Source organism: Carassius carassius, chromosome 30 (genome assembly GCF_963082965.1).
Source record: "Carassius carassius chromosome 30, fCarCar2.1, whole genome shotgun sequence".
NCBI classification, from domain to species: domain Eukaryota; kingdom Metazoa; phylum Chordata; class Actinopteri; order Cypriniformes; family Cyprinidae; genus Carassius; species Carassius carassius.
Genome location: NC_081784.1, coordinates 3798474 through 3815586, shown reverse-complemented (window position 1 = coordinate 3815586; position 17113 = coordinate 3798474). Strand labels below are relative to the sequence as shown.

The 17113-nt window shown below is 36.4% G+C and overlaps 1 protein-coding gene across 1 annotated transcript; it reads right to left on the bottom strand.

The window, feature by feature from the left end:
• Positions 1-846: 846 nt before the first annotated feature.
• On the bottom strand, positions 847-7479 carry LOC132111088 (V-set domain-containing T-cell activation inhibitor 1-like). The gene is made up of 3 exons (XM_059518258.1): positions 7347-7479; positions 1619-1966; positions 847-1166 (listed from the first exon to the last, which is right to left on the bottom strand). The coding sequence occupies exons 1-3, from the start codon at positions 7390-7392 to the stop codon at positions 862-864; spliced, it is 699 nt and encodes a 232-aa protein (XP_059374241.1). The 5' UTR covers positions 7393-7479; the 3' UTR covers positions 847-861.
• Between the last annotated feature and the right edge of the window lie 9634 nt (positions 7480-17113).

Below are 17113 nucleotides of genomic sequence, written 5' to 3'. Positions count from 1 at the left end.
ATGATGCATAATTCAAAAATTCAAGATCGATGCATAGGCTTATGCATCGTCAGGGTTAGTAATCGATGCATTGAGAAAACGAGTGAATCGTTACAGCCTTTAAAGCTGCAGTCCGTAACATTTGACACTCTAGCAGTTAATAAACAGAACTGCTTGCGTCTTGCGGAAGAACACTGTAGCCGGAGCTACTTCTCTCTGTTTATGTCTATGAAGAATCACAAAGGTACCGGGTTACTCCGCCGCGGTACCCCCGAAGCAATCTAAAATAGTCCGAATATAAACACTTATTATAGATGATTCAGGACAGGCTAAAAACACGGTTTGGAAAATGGATTCATGGTGTACTCGCTTATTATATACAATTTGTAAATCTTAAACACAAAAGACGTTACGGACCGCAGCTCTAATTGGTTGTTTCTTACCGGAGCGGATGAATTTCTGCAAATGGCAATAGGACCACTGGGAGGAGCCAGAGGAGCTTGATTTTTTCACAGATTATCGGTCTCATATTCTACTGTCAGGACATAATGACAGGTTTCACAAATACATTTTTACAAAAGTTACCTACTTCAGCTTTAAATGTGATTCTTTTGAACTATCAATTCAAGGAACCCTGAAAAACAAATTAAATTGGCTTATACAAAAATATGAAGCATCTGAACTGTTTTCAACATTGAGGATAATTAGAAATGTTTCTTGAGGAGCAAATTGGTCTATTTTAACATTTTAAAATATTTTCAAATAGAAAACCATTCTGATAAATTATAATAATGTTTCACAACTAATCATTGTAGTTATACTAAACTACTGAACACAATCAAATCAAATTAAATCATTGATGAAATACAATTAAATACATTCTTATCCCAGAGAGAAGTGCTTACCATCGCTGATGTAGACCTTAACATGCCTCTGTAGCTTCTGATGCACAGCAGGGTTTTTAAGAGTAAATGTGACATTGAAGACTGGACTCTGGGTCATGTAGCTGCTTTTTAAGTAGAACACTCCTCCGTCTGATTCAGATGAAACCTCCACTTGGCCAGTGAGATTCTGACCTCCTGACCCCTGCCACATGACCTCTGGCCTCGGGTAGGCCTCCATCTCATACTGGACAGTCACATCGGTGGAATTGAGAAGGATGCTTAACTTCGGCTCGGAATAGAAGGCTGAAGACCCAAAACACATTCACAATGATTTTCAAGATCCTCTCTCAAATCAAACTAATCAGAAGTCAAAATTATAATAACAGAATATGAATTCATATGACTTGGTATAATGCATTTGTACAGAGTGCAAGAAACTCAAATTTTTTTTTCTAATGTTTGGCAGGGTTATTACTAAAATTACTAAAATTACAAATTTTTGAATTAATTAACTGAATTTAAAAAGCAACCTTAGCTACTTCATTTAGTACTAGAATAACTAAAACTGACATACAAATTATAAAAATACAGACATTTAAACATAAAATGAAAACGCAAACTACAAATAAAATGAAACAAATATATAAGAATATAAAATATAAATATAAAATATAAAATATATTTAAAAATAAAAGCTATTAATATAAGCTACAATGGTATCTCAGTGATACTGTACTAAAATAACACTGGCGTACCCGCGTAAACCAAATGCACCACTCCTCTGTCAGTTCCCTTGGAGTTGCTCACTACGCACACATACTTTCCTGCATCCTTCAGTCCAAACTTGGCTATACTCAGGGATGCGTTTCCTTTAGGAATCTCCTTGTGATTTAACTTCGTCCGGTTTATATAATCACGGCCTTGTCTTTCGAGCTGGTCTGTCCCGTAGTAGAAGCTGTGCACCACCTGTAAGTCTTCCTCCCGTTGCCATGTGATCACCAAATCAGAGAGGTCAGAGACTGGTTCAAACGCACAGGGAAGATGTGCTGTGGCTCTACGCACCCCGAGAACAGGACTGGAGGGGACCGTGACACTAAAGCAATCTGCAGAAAGCAAGATCAACTGAGAGGCTGTTTTGAGGAAGCACAAATTTGCATATTCAACAACATGTACAGAACATCCCTTTTTCAGGACACTATACTCATTTTGGAATAATTTAGCAAATTCCAAATAAGCTTATCAGATTGGAAGTGTTTTTCGTGCTTGTTCGATGAACCATAAACAATAAAAGCACATGCAACTGTGGAACAGTCCATAGGAAACGTACAGTTTACAAATGGAGGAAAATTAATATCACAGTTCCAATAATTTAGGACATTAAATAGAGCTTTCTACAGACTCTGAAAAACACCAGAAGAAAGATTAATAGCATTCCTGATCACCTGTGTGAATAAGTCCTGCTGCAGGGAAGCACGTGGACCGAAAATGTGAAATGTAAGCAGCATAAACAGATTTACAGACAGACATCTCACAGCAAGACATGCATAATCTTTCTCAGTCCATTAAGATGAGCACTGCTGTAGGGATGAAATGATCACCAGGTTGATGATAAACCTTGATTAAAAAGGTCCCGACAGTTAGTGTTAACGTTTCATATTTGAATTATCAATAAAACTATAATAAAATTATCAGTTTTTGATTATTGAGATTTCAAACACTTGCGGTAAATACTGCTCAGAGTCAAGCAAAGTTAGTAACAGTCTCATATAAGGCACAGGTTTCGTTTTTTTCATAAAAGCATGAAAGAAGGCAGAATGCTAAAAGAAATTACATGAAAGAATGTATGAATAAATAACTTCTTTCCTGTCTGCTGTCAGACAGTGGATCCACATTTTAGGCCTGTCTGGCATGTGTGTTTAGACCAATGTGAAAATTTGACAAAATGTTTGTTGTAAATCTTAATCGGTAAATGGAAAACAAAACTAATGTGCTTTCTAAAAAAAATAAATCTCAACACTTTGAATAATAAGGTTGACTATGTAGAACAGTTTATGAAGCAGATGAAATGCCTTTAAGTTAGCAGTTTGGCTCATCCTTTTCTAAAAAATAAAAAGATTTAAAGACTGAATTGTGAGGTTTATCATTTTAAAACTTCTCTTTTGTCAAAACCTTATTTGAACACATTAGTAAATAGCATGTTAGAAGTCACTTAACCAATAGATTTTTTGTTTAAAATTTGACAATTTTTAAATGTTATTATTTTATATGCAAACAAAAAGTGCATAGGTCTGCTAATTTTAATTGTTGTTCGAATACGAGTTCTTTTTTGGACATTTCCAGCACATTTTAACAATTTGATACACATGATCATTTTGTTCACTATAATTGTGAAATTTTCATTTGATATTGACCCCTTTTTTGTTTAGGGAATCATTATTCCATTTCTGTTCATCAAAACCTTCCACAAAGGCAACACACGTGCAGTTAGATATTTAAACTACAATAATCATTAAAAATATTGACAGCTTCAAGGACAGCATGCAGCCCATAAGGCTCCCTGAAATTTTGAATGACTTTTGTAGTGGTTGATGAATGCATATTGCATAGGGTTTCTTTTTTTAGAATAGGCAAAAATATTTAATACAGTATCAAATATTTTTCACCCATTAGAAATTCAAATCTTTTTCATTACCAAGGGCATCCTGGCACTTTGATCAGAGTGAAGGATGCGGCCAGTTATAACTACAGCGACGCTATTGTTTTAGTCACAAAGACTCTATAGTTTGAACTTGATCAGTCGCCTTGGCTAAAAGCCACTTGCTATATTTTGCGATTTGCACTAAATTATATTTATGCATTAATTATAATCCATTTTTGCCCTGTTAGAGCACAGGCATAAGTTTAGTCTCTTTTAATTGAAGACACTTGGCATATTTTTGTTTAAGTCAAAAACATTTATTATGAAAATATATTATATATTATTTTATTATATTTCAAATAGTGAAAGTGAAAGTGACATTGGTGACCCATACTCAGAATTCGTGCTCTGCATTTAACCCATCCAAAGTGCACACACACAGAGCAGTAATATATATTTTTTGAGTAAATATATTTTAATCTTAAAACTGTGGTAAAATCAAAGCCATAAATATAAACAAGTTCTGTTCTAAATTTGATGTTGAGATCTCAAAAAAATTGCTTTGAGTAAGAAAGCACAAAAATCCACATTCGAATTTTAGATGTGTGTTAAGGAGGCTGCTTTAAGGCCTGGCCCGGGTATAATTAATATTCCGTTCCGTCTTGCACCAGTGTCTGAGATGTGATGACAATGTAAGTTTTATTGCATTATAATTTTCTTGTTAGCCAATCCAGATGCAGTGCTGCTGCGATGTTCTTCAAAAATATTGCGGAAAAAGAGAACATCAATGTGGAGAAGATCTTGTTTCCTGTTGAGGTTTATTCTGTGATAACAACTAGCTGGATGTACTTTATCTCCTACATAACTTAGCAGCCAGAACTGTAATTGTACCTATTCTGGAGTATCTCTCAATCAGACTTTTGTCTATATTTGTCTGTTATAAAGTTTTTTTCTGTGTGTGTGACAGAATAAAACTTAAGCTTTCAAAGCTTAGAAACAGCATAATTTAAAAGCTTAATATGATCTGGAATGTAGGCTAACCAAAAGTGTTTTGATTTTTATCATGACTCGGGGGCTCTGGGCAGTGGGAGTGGTCCTGTCTGTGGTATTTAACCATAAACAATCCAGTTTATATCATGCAACAAACTTCCATTCAGCTGACTCCAAAAGGAAGTCGGTCCCATAGACACCCAATGTTAAAATGCCCCAGTTGTTTACAGCAGTGGTTCTCAAACCTGTCCTGGAGTACCCCCAGCACTGCACATTTTGTATGTATTCCTGTATCAGACACACCCACTTTAGGTATTGCAGTCTCCACTAATGAGCTGATGAGTTCAATCAGGTGGGATAGATGAGGGAGACATACAAAATGTGCAGTGCTGGGGGTACTCCAGGACAGGTTTGAGAACCACTGGTTTACAGCCTCCTACAAAAAGTGGCTCTCCCGAGATGGATGTTAACTCTTCCAGTAAGTGCACCAGACCAAATCACAGTTGTAAGGAAATAGTAGTGGTTACCTGTGTGAGCCACAACTATGTTGGAGTTGGCCTGGTTCCAATAAAACAAAAATCCCATGTACATGTTTTTGATTAGTTGCTAGGGAGTTAGTTGAGGGATTTCTGACTGAACTTCAAAAACCCAACCTCAAATCACCAAGACGTTCTATTCTTACACTCTAGAGATATTTTCCAGGGATGCCATAGAAGGACCATTTTAGTTCTCCAAAGATCCATTCTTAAAAGAAAAAATTTTTTAGAATGGAAAAAAATTCTTAAAAAAAATAAATAGGATTTTAAGAATCGAAGGAACCTTTTGTGCAATTAAGAAGGTTCCTTGGATGCTAAAGGTTCTTCGTGGAACCATCAATACAAATAACAAAATAATGTTGTAGCATGTAGATGCCCGAAGCCCCTCCAACAAAGCGTATGGGAGTTTTTTTTCTGAAAAACTTGCTTACACACAAACACACACTCGCCCTGCTATAACTACTGATTTAGTTGCTTTCCCGTAAACACAACGTCAAACTGTAATTCAAGGAAAACTATAATTTCAGAGAATCCTTGTTTACCTGTCTGCATCTTCAAGGCTTCCCTTGTGTACGGTTGCCACACCTGCACAGCAAGACCTACTTCATTATAAGCTCTATAACCAGAGATTTAATTACCACTCCTAGGACCAACTGGCTTTGGCATTAATTTAATTTTAGGTTTTGTATAAAGGTTCTGTGAAAGGTATGTGAAATGCCATTCCCTCAGTAGACATTTTTTCAGCTGCCTGTGACTACTGGATATAGATACATAAGCAACAAGTTTTTCAAACCAAGTGCAAGTTATTAGAACAACATTAGAAAGCAGTATGGACTCAAATACTCACTCACTTTACCTTCTTTTGTTACCAGACATTTATTCAAGGATGAATGAAGATAGCAGAAAAAAGGGACAGAAAAACAAAATGCTATGCATCTGAACTCTTAACTCAAATTCAACATTTAAAAAGTTGCACATACATGCAATGTTTTTAGAATGGAATGGGATCATTACTTTAAATTGCAACATGAATGACTGAGTAAAGTTTAGCCCTGGTGTGAAGTGTAGGCAGGGAGGCAAGGAGACAATGAAAAAAATGTTCTAGCAGCTCCCTCTTCACAAAGAATGTTAATATACTGCAAAAAAAAAAAAAAAGACATGCACTCTTGTCCTTGAATAGAAAAAAGGTCAGTACTCAATAAGTACTAAAACTGTATGTCTGCTCGTCCAACTTTAGAAAAGGAATATTTCACCTTGTATCTTTTTTTCCCCTCAAATTCCAAACCATGATTTATGTATAGAAGTGTAGGGGATTCTTGTCCTCTGAAATAATACTCCCACAATCACTTCCACTTCCAGACGGATTATGAAAGAGTTTGTTTAGAAGCCAAAAGTTATAGTTTTGTAATCACTCAACCAAATGCGAAAATGACAACAGAAATAGTTTTCCATTTTATCATTTTGTGTATATGCGAAAACAGTGACCTTCTGTCTCGTCTAAACACAAAGCAGGGTCTGTGCAGCCCACAACACAGAAAAACGTGTGTGACATTGTGGTTAAGATAGTGCCTTCTGAATAATGAAAAATTTATCAAACAATTTGGGTTTCATTAAATGGCTGCATAACCAAGTTTGTTTCTCCCAGTTGAGAGATAACATTGTTATCCAAAATAGCAACTTTCCAAAAAATAATTTTGAAATCTGGATGGTCTACAAATCCAGCTATTCAAAACGAAATACTTCCAACAGAATCAAATATATGCAACTTGGAATTTGTATAAATGTATTATTAAAATATACATTACAACTATTAGCTACCATAAAACATAAATAATGGAACTCCAAAAATGCAGCTCTTTTCTAAGTTGTAAAATTTGTCTGTTTTAGTTTGGTCAACAGATTTTAATGAAAACACTGTAATCAAGTGAATCAGACCTGATATGAAGTCATTTTTACAGATTCCACCTGTTATGAGCTCACCGTTTTCTGACCGTTTCGATCCACCCTGAGTGGTTCACAAGCAAAACGACAGAAATTGCTTGCCATAGGCTACTCAAGTTCCCTGACAAAACTTTTCTTTAACTCACACAGGTTGCTTGATTAGAAATACACACACACGTTCACTTCGAGAAAGCGATGCAAAACGCATTTTCTACTTAGGAAAGAGTTGTACAACCTAGAACGAGTCTAAGTTTAATAACCCTCATGGCAAAGCAAACACTATTTCTAAATAATCAAATCATAGATTTAAGTGATCAAGTTTAGTGTTGCATACAGAAATACTAAGTTACAAAACGCCAATCAAATCTTTGTACCGACCTGCACAACGCAGTAAGATCCAGAACAAAAGACGACGACACAGCATACTTTCAGATGAGGATTCTACACCTTGTGGAAGTTGAAGCCCGCTCTGGTTTAATGGTGATGCCACAATTGTCGTATCGTTGCACCCGAGATGGGTTTAAACGGAGGTCGGAGCCAGCTCCAAATGGGTGGGACTTCAGCTCCAAGTGGGCTGTAAACCTCCAGTCTTTGATTGGTTCATTTAATGTTATGGCGTTAATGCACGCTGCGGTTGATGTTTAAGGCTAGTTAAAATGATTACAAGCTCATTGCATTCAAGTTTGAAAATCGGAGGACATTCCTGCGCAAGTTTTACCTTCAAAACTCATATTTACGATTAGTCCGAGAGCACGTGAAGACAGGATTAGCAGCACAGATAAATTACATCTTTATTGTGTTTTACCCTTTTGTGCAAAATATTTCTGCAATACATATCTAGCATCTACGCTGCAGATTATGGACATAGAAGACCATAAGCAGGTATTGTGACTAACGTTACGTAAAATATGTATGCATTATAACTGCACTTATATTTAAACGATAAATTAAAACTTTTAATACAAAGTAAGAATGAGTATTAGTTAAAACTCCTAACTGATTGTGCTTGACTGTAACAAAGCTGGTCATTGTTACAAAACCTGCTCTTATATTTTTAAAACGTTAACTATTTTTACGTGTAACGTTAATCCAAATAATGTAATGCAATTGAAACATTTGGTTTAATTACCATATTCATTTTCAATTTAATACTCATAACTAGGGTGACCATATTTTGATCACCAAAAACCAGGACACTCTGCCCAGCAATGAGATACTCAAATTATACTTGAATATGCCTTATAATTTTAATACATTTACAGTATGCATCCTCTGTATGGAAAGAAAATTGTTATATTACAAAATATCTATAACCAAAGACACAAATTCAGATTGGCTTCTCAGAGGTTCAACATGTTTTATTATTTATTATTATTAAGTTTCAAAAATAACGTATAAAATAAAAGTCTCTTCTGTATTAGAAAAATAAATAAATCATAAATAACAAAAAAAATTACAAAAATAGCTCTCACAAACTTGTAAAAAAAAATGATATACATATATCTTTAGTTTTCTTTTTCATCTTCAATTTCCTCTTCATCCTGTTTTTCTTCCTCATCCTCCTTGTTTGCCCATCTTTATTTTGCTGTAGAGCTGATCTTTCCCAGCAGTTTTTTGTTGCTTAACAAAAAAGCATGAAGGTCTTTGCAAGAAGTGTCTTGTAGTTGTATTGCACAAACAGAATCTCTTTCAATGGCTCAATAGACAGCTGGTTCCTCTCCTTTCCACTGGCACTGCATCAGTGAGAAAACCCTCTCAACATCTGCATTGTGAGAGGGAAGTGCAAAGACAAACTGTGCAATCTTCTCCTTTTCTAAGTATTTGGTCCACTTCTGGTGCACCTGCAGGCCAATGAACTCCTCATCACTGTTGCATCTTTCTATGAATTTCTTCAGATTGGCGACCAGGTCAAAACACTTGACATCATCAATTGGCACCCCCTTCCTCTTAGGTACTTGATGCAGGCTTCCACATCATTCCAGTCTTGTGGCTCACTCATATCCATCCACATAAATGTTGAGAACTCTTCTATGGGATTCATCAACCTCTCCAGATACTCCAGACAAGCACTGTACAGGCCTTGCACATCAGCACAGAACTTATCACAGCCCTCACCAAGTCCATCTCTTTGATTTTCTGCTAAAATTTGTGTTGCAATTGTCTCCAGTAAATGCAATGCATTTTTCAGACAAACTGTTTTTTGCCAGTGTTTTAGTGAGACAGAAATGTTGAATTTTTCTCTGAGTGACTTGTAAATCATTTAATTATTGCGAGACAATTATTGTCAATAGTGGTGATGGCCCTCATCTCCAACAACAATTAAGTTGCCTACTTTGATGAGGTAGAGAGTCTGACATCATGGTGCCAAACAAACTGTCTCTTTCTGAATGTCAGCAAAACCAAGGAGCTGGTTGTGGACTTCAGGAGGAGGCAGCAGCGGATCTACCCCAATCATCATTACCGGGAACCCCAGTGGAGCGAGTGAGCAGCTTCAAATACCTTCAAATGCCCTGCAAAGAGTAGCTGAGTGCATCTCCAGACAATCTCTCCCCTCTCTGTAAGACCTCCACATCAGGAGATGTAAATCTATGGCTGTTAAGATCCTAAAAGACCTCACCCACCCTGGAAATCCACTGTTTCATCTGCTACATTCAGGCAGACGCTTCCGCAGTCTGAAGGCAAGAATGGAGAGGCTCAGGAGGAGTTTCTTTCCTCATGTTATCAGACTACTAAACATGGACATTAAACACACTGCACTTTATAGACTCTGTACTATGCAACTCATCCTCACTGCACATTGTTTACATCTCTGGACATCATCTGTGCAGTAGTTAAATATATTGTGTATATTTCATTATTTGTATTCAATATTCTACATATTTTTTTCTGCTTCATTATATGTATTTAATTTTCTCTGATTTTTTGCACAGTCTAAAAAGAGTATGCCAGACCTACATTTCACTGCTTTTTGTATGTCTTATAACTTGTACATGAAAAATAAAATCTTGAATCTTGAATTGTGTGGAGTGTTACCTGTGATTGAGTTGGTGATTAAAAGCATTAAAGAAAAACATTAAAGACTAAGAACATACAGTAAACATTTTATTGCTCTAAATTGCACATTTAGCGGCGGCAGTTGCTCAGTGTTTCATGTAGGTTGTCTACAAACTGGAAGGTTGGTGGTTCAATCCCCGGCTCCACCTGACCAAGTGTCAAGGTGTCCTTGAGCAAGACACCTAACCCCAGCTGCTCCCGACGAGCTGGATGGCACCTTGAATGGCTGACACCGCAGTCGGTGTGTGAATGAGTGTGTGAATGGGTGAATGTGAGGCAAATTGTAAAGCGCTTTGATGGCCATGTGGTCTGTTGAAAGCGCTATATAAATGCAGTCCATTTATTTACCATTCACTTTCTTGATACTGATATAATTATAAAATGTCATTTAATATACTTGAGTGCTTACAGTTGTCACAGAATTATATTACAAACTCTTGGTAATAAAATGTAAACTACATTGAAAAACACTAAATCGGTGTTTCATTTGTATCGCTACTTCATGCGATTACTTCATACGTTCAAGGATTTATTATTTTTTATAAGGTCGTCTGTTGACTGCTGTAAATAAAACCCCTTTAATATAGTTGTTGTTACCTCAGGGGATGAGGGGAGTCATCAAAAAAAAAATATATATATATATAGGCAGGCTATAATAGAGTACCGGCACCTATTTTGGGCCACTTAAAGCACTGAATATATACATTTTCTAACCCCCATATCTTGAATTTTGTGATTATTCACATGCATTCATAAATGCCGAGTAATGAAATACGAGTTCACATATCACACCTAAACACGCGTGGAAAACCTAATTAGAACTAGCTACTAAATTAGTTAAAAATGCCTATCCATATACAGCAATGTTTCGCGAACCTGCTCCAAACTTCCAAACTGACTCAAATGATTCGCGAAACTGCTCCGAACTTCCGAAATGACTCAAATGATTCACGCTCCGAACTCCCAAACTGACTCAAATGATTCGCGAACCCGCTTTGAACTCCCGAACTGACTCAAATGATTCGCGAACCCACTACGAACTCCCGAACTGACTCAAATGATTTGCGATCCCGCTCCGAACTCCCAAACTGACTCAAACGATTCGCGAACCCGCTCCGAACTCCCGAACTGACTCAAATGATTCGCGAACACGCTCCGAACTCTCAAACTGATTCAAATGATCCGCGAACCTGCTCCGAACTCCCAAACTGACTCAAATGATTCGCGATACCCAAACTGACTCATATGATTCGCGAACCCGCTCCGAACTCCCGAACTGATTCAAATGATTCACGCTCACAACTCCCGAACTGACTCAAATGATTCGCAAACCCGCTCCGAACTCCCGAACTGATTCAAATGTTTCACGCTCCGAACTCCCGAACTGAAGTGATTCGCGATCCCGCTCCGAACTCCCAAACTGGTTCAAATGATTCACGCTCCATACTCCGAACTCCCAAAATGACTCAAATGATTTGCAAACCCGCTCTGAACTCCCAAACTGACTCAAATGATTCACAATCCAAAGTTCCCATCCAAATCAAATGACACCGCCAGCGCTACTATTGGCTTACTTCTCTAATTTCATAACATTTACTGAAATTAAGGTATGAAAAGTATGTTGTTAACAAATAACATATCAATATTTCCATTCCAGAGGTGGGTAGTAACGAGTTACATTAACTTCGTTACATTTACTTGAGTAATTTTTTGAGGTAACTAATACTTTTCGGAGTATATTTAAAGATGGGTACTTTAAATTTTTGGGGAAAAATCTGTACTTTTACTTCGTTACTGTGGGCGACGCTCCTCTCGTTACTTTATCTTAATGCAATAAATGTTATAAATGCTTCAGTTTATTCCAAACGCGCCGTCTACTTTTCTCTGGGCAATGAGCGATGCCCATTCGCGAATGATTCATTCTTTTGAGTCAATTCTGTTCAAAGGCTTGATCAAACCAATTGGCAAACGAGTGAATTTGTTCATGAATCAGTTTGAATGAGTCGTTCAGTTCCCTGCCGCACGCGCTGAGCGTCTGAAGCGGTTCACTCAGAGTTGTAACGTTTAACATCAGCAGCGTTGAAAACGTGGCTATGGAACTGCACTGAATTGAAAGCAAATCTGCAAAGGCTATTGCTTGCGATGGAGATCCTTATTAGATGAACACCGCATGTGCTGTCTACTGTTTAACAGGTAATAACTTGGGCTACATTCGATTACAGTACAAGATACCACTGTGACATTAGTTTGTTGTACGTGTGTGGCTTATAACAGAGGGGGAGTCAAGAGATAGATGTGTTTTTACAGCACTGTGCATTATAACCAATCACACATTATTCTTTTGAGCTTATTAAAGCATTGGCCAATCAGAGGTGTTCCGATGAGTCATCGCTAAAATGCCGGTGCTTCCTTCACTCGCTCACTGACTGAATACCTCTTTCTGGCGAATTCTCTCGTCAGAAACAACAAAGTGCAGATGTGTGTACGAATCTTTAATTAAGATATTGATTTCACAGTGTTAACAGTTTCAGTGATTTTAATGGGAGTTTCTGAGAGTGAACTCTAGACTGTGAGTGAAAATGATCTTTAATAATGTAAATGTTATTTGCTCTCTTTCTGAACAATGAAAGATTAGTAGCAATATTTATATCACATTAACTTTCAATGTTAAATTCACATTTATTTAAAGTCAGTCGTATTAAAAATATGTTATGGCATGACACCTATATCTGTTACTTAAGTAAACAGACAGGGTTTTATAATAAATTACATAAATTGGAGTAAAGGCTGATGAAATATATACATTTATACACACACACATACATAACATACATTTTATCTGTATATCTAAATAAAAATAGGCTCAGTATATATGACCCAAAGTAACTAGTAACTAACTACTTGAGTAGATTTTTTTCCCGATACTCTTTTACTCTTACTCAAGTAACTATTCAAGACTAGTACTTTTACTTTTACTTGAGTAAATATTTCTAGAAGTACTTTTACTTTTACTTGAGTACAGTTTTTGGGTACTCTACCGACCTCTGTTCCATTCCGAACTGCTTTCCACTTTGAATAATCCACGAACATAACCAGGTGAGCAGAGCACTCTCTCACTATTTGATTGCTCTAGTCCAGTGGTTCCCAACCTTTTTCAGCTCGCAGCCCACACAACCAGGGGCGTAGCTTTTCCCGGTGAGAGGGTTCAACACCCGCACGTTTTCTGCAGTTTTGCACAAACGCCTTACTACAGTCGCTCCTCTGTTTCTCTGGCCGCTCTGTGTCTGCGCTCGCTGCGGCTGATTTTTAAAAAAGCTTGATGTGTGTTTGGGAAGATGTTCTGTTATCGTTTTGTTGACATGTCGAGTGTTTTCGGTATTATATTTCGTTTTTTAGACTAGTGCTAATTGCTATTATTGGGATATTGTTCAGCAGCTAGCTAAATTCGGTTATGTAACGTTATGTGGCATGTAATAACATAACTGTGATGAAGAAGGCAGTGAATTGACGAGGAGGGGGGACAAACTGCCATTGTTAAGCAGTGTATTTATGGGTTCATTGCCAGTGCAACTGATTTTGATATTTTGAGCATTGTTTGTTGATTAGCTGAATACTTTTGTGGATACTTACCTGTTGTGTTTGATTGTAACGTTACCTGTTGAGGAGAAAAAAGTGAGAAATTATGACATTGCATACCTGTTGAAGAACTATGAAAGAAAAGTGTATATTATTTTAATGTTTAAAAACAGTAAATTGTTACATTATTTATATCACCAGAGAAAAAGCTTTGTGTGAGCGTTTTTTTCTCTCCCCTTTTCTGATTTGTTTTTTTTTTTTAATGTAGGATTATTTTATTCCCCAGCCAAACGCTGCCAGCCGGAAATCCGGCACAGTGCCGGAGAACTTTAAGCCCTGCATTTCGTACCCCTCTGTCACTGTATTCACTGTATTCATCGTTTTTATTGTTTATAAACAAACCACATCCATCCCCCGCACTTTTGAAAAGCTTGCTACGCCCCTGCACACAACCAAACACATATGTTTGCGCGGCCCACTTCAAAAACATTAACTGACCCCGCTATTGTTGGGTTAATAACTTAGTACTCAGAAACTAGATTGTTAACTGTATTTATTGAATGAACTAGGGTTGTGCGATATGGACAAAAAAAAAATACCTATCGCGATCTCTTTGATAAATTTTGTGATTTTTGTGTTTTACAGCCATAAATGCATTCAGGAATTTGAAACATATTTCCAAAAGAAAACCAATTAGAGCTTTATCAAAAAGTTGTAACGTCGCTACAACAGACATAAGTCAAAATAATCACTATAGTAAAGGTGTAACAAACTTATGGCAAAAAATATATAAAATAAATCCCGTGTCCAGGGACCTTTTTTCTCTTTTGGCCATGTATTGTTCACAGAGCTCATTAATTGTAGTGGTGCCTCAGGTGTTGAAATAGATTTGTTATACATTATACAGGTTCACACGTATACTCCATCTGCAGTGCGTATACAGTATGTGTGAGCGGTGCAGAAGCTGCAGCGAGAGCGCATTAATGTAACGTGAAAGCACATTAAAATAATTCGTGTCCTGTGCACTCACAACTCTCTCTATGCTCATTTGTAATGGGTTTTACTGGGTTTGTCTTGCTGAGACACACAGCATCACAGTATGTTAAGGGCATTCAGCCAATCACAACGCACTGGATAGCTGGCCAATCAGAGCACACCTCACTTTTTCAGAATGATTAGCTTTGTAAAAATTGACATGTTTCAGAAAGGTGGAGCATAGAGGAGAAACAATAATGTATATTGTGTGGAAAATAATGTTTTTTTAACCTTAAACCGCGTAAACACCTTGCATTACACCAACTAATGTCCTTTTTAGCAATGTCATATGACCCCTTTAAAAAAATCTTACATAAATTTTAAAGCAAAAGTGAAAACATAAGTTATGGATAGACCTTTGTATTCTGACATTTATTGAATTTCTCTTCATGCCACAGATTGTCCAGTTCAGAGCACATTCACAGCTTTTCAGAGATATCAAATATTTGGAGGTTTGATCAGAAACACTCCCTCTCCTTGGTCTTTAAATATGACTGATATTGACAAGACTGGTCAAATTTAGAACTCTTTGGAAAATATGATAATATATTAGAAGGACATAAGTGGGACTTTTTTGTGCATTTTTATATGTACAATTATATGTTCAAAATTCCTTCTAAGGTCTTAAGTGTACTACTAATGCCAAATAATTAATGTTAACTAAAATATACTTTAATGTTAGTTAACAATACACTTAAGTGTGAATTAAGTTTAATGTTTTTGACCACCTAAATGCATATTTTTTGTACTTGATATTTTTTAAACCACTAAAGTGGGACTTAAGTATATTTTATTTTGGATGTGAACTAAAGTATACTTCAATTTCATATATCTCTGGCAATGAAGTTGAAATTTAGTTTATTAAAAATGTTTAAATAAAAACATTTCTTAAAATAGCATCATATATAAGATAGCATCATATCTTTATCCTTGTTTCTGTCCTGAGGACTTTGTCCACATCACAAGTAATGTTGTAGAGCCTTACTGCCCAAACCTGTTTAAGGTTTAGCAGAAAGAGTGCTTTATTCGACAAATTGGTTTTAGTTAATGAGAATTTGATAAGTAGAATGGGTTTAGTGTTTTAGCAATTCAGAAAAACTGTAATAAAAATCAACTGACAAGATGATCAGACATTAGAAGACCGAATCCTTGTTTCATGTGACGCATTCGCAGTCCTCTGAAAATTGTGCTAAAAAAATATCTCCTTATTTTCTCTCACAAACGTTATACACGTACAGCTGACATAAAAGTTTAAAACACACTTTCAATATACCAAAAAGTTAAATAAAATAAATAACAATAAAATAAATAACAATCCTATCCAGACGTGAAGTGTTTTCTGTGTGGACATACCTTTTGTGATGTCGTCTACGTCCACTAATGTTCGATTGGCAACCAAACGACTCTTTTGAACCAATTCATTTTGAAATGATGGCCAATGGTATTCATGGCCTAATGGATAGTTGGGACTTGTAACCAGAGGTGGGTAGAGTACCCAAAAACTGTACTCAAGTAAAAGTAAAAGTACTTCTAGAAATATTTACTCAAGTAAAAGTAAAAGTACTAGTCTTGAATAGTTACTTGAGTAAGAGTAAAAGAGTATCGGATAAAAAATCTACTCAAGTAGTTAGTTACTAGTTACTTTGGGTCATATATACTGAGCCTATTTTTATTTAGATATATAGATAAAATGTATGTAAGCGTGTATAAATGTATATATTTCATCAGCCTTTACTCCAATTTATGTAATTTATTATAAAACCCTGTCTGTTTACTTAAGTAACAGATATAGGTGTCATGCCATAACATATTTTTAATACGACTGACTTTATATTAAATGTGAATTTAACATTGAAAGTTAATGTGATATAAATATTACTACTAATCTTTCATTGTTCAGAAAGAGAGCAAATAACATTTACATTATTAAAGATCATTTTCACTGACAGTCTAGATTTCAATCACTCTCAGAAACTCCCATTAAAATCACTGAAACTGTTAACACTGTGAAATCAATATCTTAATTAAAGATTTGTACACACATCTGCACTTTGTTGTTTCTGCGAGAGAATTCGCCAGAAAGAGGTATTCAGGCACCAAGACTGTGTATGGTTTCAAGTCCACGGAATCTCCGCTGACATTGGTTGGCTAGTTCTGTGGCAAAAGAGCTTCCTTGACGCTCAGTGGCAGCAGATGCTCTAAGCAGCAGTGATACTAGGGGAATGACCTTTGAGACAGAAGTGTATTTTTCTGCTGATACTTCACGTGTTGCCTCCTCAAAAGGTTTCAGGGCCTCAATGGTCAGGTGGATAACAGACCGCTCTTCAGTTGTAAAGCACAGGTCACTCTTTCCAAGTAAACAGAGGGCTGTGGTAACTGGATCTATTTGTTCATGTAGCCTCTCCAACATGTAAAAAGCTGAATTCCACCTGGTTTCAACTGAAATAATCAGTTTATGTTCTGCCACTTTCAGTTGATTT